The 6131-nt window shown below is 53.0% G+C and overlaps 1 protein-coding gene and 1 long non-coding RNA gene across 2 annotated transcripts in view; both read left to right on the top strand.

Moving 5' to 3' along the window:
- Positions 1-29: 29 nt before the first annotated feature.
- LOC142919528 (uncharacterized) lies at positions 30-1400 on the top strand. Its single transcript, XR_012938305.1, has 3 exons — positions 30-154; positions 711-831; positions 1358-1400. It is a non-coding gene; the product is annotated as an uncharacterized LOC142919528 (long non-coding RNA).
- A 3-nt stretch (positions 1401-1403) lies between these two features.
- The window catches only part of LOC142919527 (uncharacterized), a 19960-nt gene continuing 15232 nt past the window's right edge, over positions 1404-6131 (top strand). The window contains exons 1-3 of the mRNA XM_076062470.1: positions 1404-1554; positions 5187-5689; positions 6018-6131. The exon at positions 6018-6131 is cut by the window's right edge and continues 49 nt beyond it. Of these exons, the coding sequence (XP_075918585.1) occupies positions 5597-5689; positions 6018-6131 (207 nt within the window). The 5' untranslated portion in view covers positions 1404-1554; positions 5187-5596. The remainder of the gene's footprint in view (positions 1555-5186; positions 5690-6017) is intronic.

The following is a 6131-nucleotide window of genomic DNA, read 5'->3' on the forward strand; positions in this document are numbered from 1 at the left end:
GCGAGTATAGGTAATCGAACTGGGAATCGAATTTCTCTGCACGTGACTAAATATCGCTCCATGGCGATGCGTCAACTCGTCTCTAGACTTGGCCTACTCTTCCTCCTCCTGCTGCTCCTCCTCCTCCACCTCGTCACGTGGTGCAGCAGCCACGGTGAGCCGAGCCGGTCGATACATCGGGTGCCAGGTTGTGGTGGACGTGGGGAGCGGTGGTGCAGTGGTTAGCGCACTGTGTGTGTGAGTGTGGGGAGCGGTGGTGCAGTGGTTAGCGCACTGTGTGTGAAGGGGGAGTGGTGGTGCAGTGGTTAGCGCACTGTGTGTGTGGGGAGCGGTGGTGCAATGGTTAGCGCACTGTGAGTGTGGGGAGCGGTGGTGCAGTGGTTAGCGCACTGTGAGTGTGGGGAGCGGTGGTGCAGTGGTTAGCGCACTTTGTGTGTGTGTGTGGGGAGCGGTGGTGCAGTGGTTAGCGCACTGTGTGTGAGTGTGGGGAGCGGTGGTGCAGTGGTTAGCGCACTGTGAGTGTGTGGGGAGCGGTGGTGCAGTGGTTAGCGCACTGTGTGTGTGAGTGTGTGGGGAGCGGTGGTGCAGTGGTTAGCGCACTGTGAGTGTGTGGGGAGCGGTGGTGCAGTGGTTAGCGCACTGTGTGTGAGTGTGGGGAGCGGTGGTGCAGTGGTTAGCGCACACTGAGTGCCGTTTGCCCATCTCCCCAGCCCCGGCTTCCCCACTGAATGTGCGCGTGGAGTCTCGAGACCTGCTGACACAACTCCGCTGGGAACCAGCTGACGTGAACCCCGCCACCAGCAGCGTCACCTACAGAGTGGAGAGCAAACTGTGAGATGGTCGCTCACTCACTCACCCAGCCACTCGCTCACCCACTCACTCACTCACCCACTCACCCACCCACTCACTCACCCATCAACTCACCCACCCACTCACTCACTAATGCACTCATTCACCCACTTACTCACCCACCCACTCTCTCACTCGCCCACTCACCCGCTTCCTCACTCACTCACTCACCCATCAACTCACCCACCCACTCACTCACTGACTAACGCACTCACTCACCCACTTACTCACCCACCCACTGTCTCACTCACCCACTCACTCAGCCACTCACTCACTCACCCACCCACTCACTCACCCATCCACTCACTCAACCACTCACTCACTCACCCACTTACTCACCCACCCACTCTCTCACTCACTCACCCACCCACTCACTCACTGACTCACTCACCCACTCTCTCACTCGCCCACTCACCCGCTTGCTCACTCACTCACCCACTCACTCACCCACCCACCCACTCACCCACCCACTCCTCACCACCTCCTCCCCGTGTCACTGTCTGTGCAGCTATGGACGATCCCACTGGCGGACCGTCTGCGCTGCAACAGCAACAACAGAGACTCGGTGCGATGTCTCCTCAGCTCTGCGGCATCCCGGTGACCGCTATCACCTGCGCGTCAGAGCCACCGTTTCATCGTCATCACCGGGGGCCTCACCAATCTCCTTGCCCTGGGTTGTGGTTGAGGTCTTACCCTTGGAGACAAGTCAGTGGCTTTGTCTATGTGTGTGTCTCTGTGTGCGTGTCTGTGTGTCTCTGTCTGTGTGTATGTGTGTCTGTGTGTGTGTCTCTGTGTGTGTGTGTCTGTGTGTATGAGTCTCTCTGTTTGAGTGTCTCTGTGTGTGTCTGTCTGTGTGTATGTGTGTCTGTGTGTGTGTGTCTGTGTGTGTGTGTCTGTGTGTGTGTGTGTGTCTGTGTGTGTGTCTGTGTGTCTCTGTGTGTGTGTATGTCTGTGTGTAGAGTGTCTGTATGTGAGTGTCTCTGTGTGTGTGTCTATGTCTCTGTGTGTGGCTGCCTGTGTGTATGTGTGTCTGTGTGTGTCTCTGTGTGTCAGTGTCTCTGTGTGAGTGTCTCTGTGTGTGAGTGTCTCTTTGTGTGTGTCTGTGTCTTTGTGTGTGTCTGTGTGTATGTGTCTGTGTGTGAGTGTCTCTGTGTGAGTGTGTCTCTGTGTGTGAGTGTCTCTGTGTGAGTGTCTCTGTGTGTGTCTCTGTGTGAGTGTCTCTGTGTGTGAATGTCTCTGTGTATTGTCTCTGTGGGAGAGTCTCTGTGCGTGTCTGTGTGTGTCTCTGTGTGTCTGTGTGTGTCTCTATGTGTGAGTGTCTCTTTGTGTGTCTGTGTGTGTGTCTCTGTGTGAGTGTCTCTATGTGTGAGTGTCTCTTTGTGTGTGTCTCTGTGTGTGTGTGTCTCTGTGTGAGTGTCTCTGTGTGAGTGTCTCTGTGTGTGTGTGTCTCTGTGTGTCTGTGAGTGTCTCTGTGTGTGAGTGTCTCTTTGTGTGTGTCTCTGTGTGTGTGTGTCACTGTGTGTCTCTGTGTGTGTGTGTCTGTGTGTGTGTCTGTGTGTCTCTGTGTGTGTGTATGTCTGTGTGTAGAGTGTCTGTATGTGAGTGTCTGTGTGTGTGTGTCTATGTCTCTGTGTGTCTGCCTGTGTATATGTGTGTCTGTGTGTGTCTCTGTGTGTCAGTGTCTCTGTGTGAGTGTCTCTGTGTGTGATTGTCTCTTTGTGTGTGTCTGTGTCTTTGTGTGTGTCTGTGTCTGTGTGTATGTGTCTGTGTGTGAGTGTCTCTGTGTGAGTGTGTCTCTGTGTGTGAGTGTCTCTGTGTGAGTGTCTCTGTGTGTGTCTCTTTGTGAGTGTCTCTGTGTGTGAATGTCTCTGTGTATTGTCTCTGTGGGAGAGTCTCTGTGCGTGTCTGTGTGTGTCTCTGTGTGTCCGTGTGTGTCTCTATGTGTGAGTGTCTCTTTGTGTGTCTGTGTGTGTGTCTCTGTGTGAGTGTCTCTATGTGTGAGTGTCTCTTTGTGTGTGTCTCTGTGTGTGTGTGTGTCTCTGTGTGAGTGTCTCTGTGTGAGTGTCTCTGTGTGTGAGTGTCTCTTTGTGTGTGTCTCTGTGTGTGTGTGTCACTGTGTGTCTGTGTGTGTGTGTGTCTCTGTGTGTGTCTCTGTGTGTGTCTCTGTGTGTGTGTCTCTGTGTGTGTGTCTCTGTGTGTGTGCCTCCGTGTGTGTCTGTGTGTGTGTCTCTGTATGTGTCTCTGTGTGTGTCTCTGTGTGTATGTCTCTGTGTGTGTGTCTCTGTGTGTGTGTGTCTCTGTGTGTCTCTGTGTGTGTGTCTCTGTGTGTGTTTCTCTGAGTGTCTCTGTGTGAGTGTCTCTGTGAGTGTCTCTGTGTGTGAATGTCTCTGTGTATTGTCTCTGTGGGAGAGTCTCTGTGTGTGCGTGTCTGTGTGTGTCTCTGTGTGTCTTTGTGTGTCTCTGTGTGTCTGTGAGTGTCTCTGTGTGTGAGTGTCTCTTTGCGTGTGTTTCTGTGTGTGTGTGTCTCTGTGTGTGTGTGTCTCTGTGTGTGTGTCTCTGTGTGTGTGTGTGTCTCTGTGTGTCTCTGTGTGTGTGTCTCTGTGTGTGTGTCTCTGTGTGTGTGTCTCTGAGTGTCTCTGTGTGAGTGTCTCTGTGAGTGTCTCTGTGTGTGAATGTCTCTGTGTATTGTCTCTGTGGGAGAGTCTCTGTGTGTGCGTGTCTGTGTGTGTCTCTGTGTCTCTGTGTGAGTGTCTCTATGTGTGAGTGTCTCTTTGTGTGTCTCTCTGTGTGTGTCTCTGTGTGAGTGTCTCTATGTGTGAGTGTCTCTTTGTGTGTGTCTCTGTGTGTGTGTGTCTCTGTGTGAGTGTCTCTGTGTGAGTGTCTCTGTGTGTGAATGTCTCTGTGTATTGTCTCTGTGGGAGAGTCTCTGTGCGTGTCTGTGTGTGTCTCTGTGTGTCCGTGTGTGTCTCTATGTGTGAGTGTCTCTTTGTGTGTCTGTGTGTCTCTGTGTGAGTGTCTCTATGTGTGAGTGTCTCTTTGTGTGTGTCTCTGTGTGAGTGTCTCTGTGTGAGTGTCTCTGTGTGTGTGTGTGTCTCTGTGTGTCTGTGAGTGTCTCTGTGTGTGAGTGTCTCTTTGTGTGTGTCTCTGTGTGTGTGTGTCACTGTGTGTCTGTGTGTGTGTCTCTGTGTGTGTCTCTGTGTGTGTGTCTCTGTGTGTGTGTCTCTGTGTGTGTGTCTCTGTGTGTGTGCCTCCGTGTGTGTCTGTGTGTGTGTCTCTGTGTGTGTCTCTGTGTGTGTCTCTGTGTGTATGTCTCTGTGTGTGTGTCTCTGTGTGTGTGTCTCTGTGTGTCTCTGTGTGTGTGTCTCTGTGTGTGTGTGTCTCTGAGTGTCTCTGTGTGAGTGTCTCTGTGAGTGTCTCTGTGTGTGAATGTCTCTGTGTATTGTCTCTGTGGGAGAGTCTCTGTGTGTGCGTGTCTGTGTGTGTCTCTGTGTGTGTGTGTGTCTCTGTGTGTCTGTGAGTGTCTCTGTGTGTGAGTGTCTCTTTGCGTGTGTTTCTGTGTGTGTGTCTCTGTGTGTCTCTGTGTGTGTGTCTCTGTGTGTGTGTCTGTGTGTGTGTGTCTCTGTGTGTCTCTGTGTGTGTGTCTCTGTGTGTGTGTGTCTCTGAGTGTCTCTGTGTGAGTGTCTCTGTGAGTGTCTCTGTGTGTGAATGTCTCTGTGTATTGTCTCTGTGGGAGAGTCTCTGTGTGTGCGTGTCTGTGTGTGTCTCTGTGTGTCTGTGTGTGTCTCTATGTGTGAGTGTCTCTTTGTGAGTGTCTCTGTGTGTGTGTCTCTGTGTGTCTATGAGTGTCTCTGTGTGTGAGTGTCTCTTTGCATGTGTTTCTGTGTGTGTGTGTCTCTGTGTGTCTCTGTGTGTGTGTGTCTCTGTGTGAGTATCTCTTTGTGTGTGTCTCTGTGTGTGTGTGTCTCTGTGTGAGTGTCTCTGTGTGAGTGTCTCTGTGTGTGTGTCTCTGTGTGTCTATGAGTGTCTCTGTGTGTGAGTGTCTCTTTGCATGTGTTTCTGTGTGTGTGTGTCTCTGTGTGTCTCTGTGTGTGTGTGTCTCTGTGTGTGTGTGTCTCTGTGTGTCTCTGTGTGTGTGTGTCTCTGTGTGAGTGTCTCTGTGAGTGTGTGTCTCAGAGTGTCTCTGTGTGAGTGTCTCTCTGTCTGTCTCTGTGTGAGTGTCTCTGTGTGAGTGTCTCTCTGTGTGTCTCTGTGTGTCTCTGAGTGTCTCTGTGTGAGTGTCTCTGTGTGTCTCTGAGTGTCTCTCTGTGTATCTCTGTGTGTCTCTATGTGTCTCTCAGCTGTGCTCAGCGCTCCTACGGTCACCGTGACGCTCCACAAGAGACTGACGGTGCAGGAGGAGGAGGAGGCTGGTGGTGACGAGGAGGAGGAGGAGTGCCATGTTGAGGATGAGGACACCGAAGACGATGATGACGATAACGACTACGATGACGACTACGATGACGACTACGATTATGACGATGATGATGACGATGATGACGATGACGTCGCTGATGATGCGGACCGTGTCAACACCCACCACGGTGATGACGACGATAACCATCACCACGGCGATGATGATGACGATGACGACGATGATGGTGTGGACCGTGTCAACACCCACCACGGCGTTGATGAGCACGACGAGGATGACCACGAGGATGAGGAGGAGGAGGAGGGAGAGTGGTGGGAGCTCTCCGTGGCGGTCTCCATGACGAGTGGCTGGAGGAGGAGAATGGCGCGGAGTGACGTTGTGCATCACCAGCAGGCAGAGGTCTTCACGAGGGGGGGCACAACCATCACGGTGAGGGTGGGGGGTGGGTGGGGGGGGGTGAGTGGGTGGGGTGGTGAGTGGGGGGGTGAGTGGGGGGGTGAGGGGGTGAGTGAGTGAGTGGGTGAGTGGGTGGGTGGGTGGGTGAGTGAGTGAGTGAGTGGGTGGGTGGGTGAGTGGGTGGGTGGGTGAGTGGGTGGGTGGGTGAGTGGATGAGTGAGTGGATGGGTGGGTGAGTGGGTGAGTGAGTGGGTGGTGTAGGTGATGATGATGCTACTACTACTAATGATGCTGCTGCTGCTACTGATGATGATGCTACTGATGATGATGATGCTACTGATGATGATGCTGCTGCTGCTAGGAGCGCTTTGTAGGATGCCGCTTCCGCCACGCGGTGCCTCCCCCTAGAGGCGCTACTGAGTACTGCGTCCGTGTGAGGATCGTAGCTGACTACCCCCGGTGGAAGACAGGGGAG

This window comes from Petromyzon marinus, unplaced genomic scaffold (genome assembly GCF_048934315.1).
Source record: "Petromyzon marinus isolate PM22_M1 ecotype Great Lakes invasive population unplaced genomic scaffold, UKy_Petmar_22M1.pri1.0 PM_G_Scaffold_60, whole genome shotgun sequence".
NCBI lineage: Eukaryota > Metazoa > Chordata > Hyperoartia > Petromyzontiformes > Petromyzontidae > Petromyzon > Petromyzon marinus.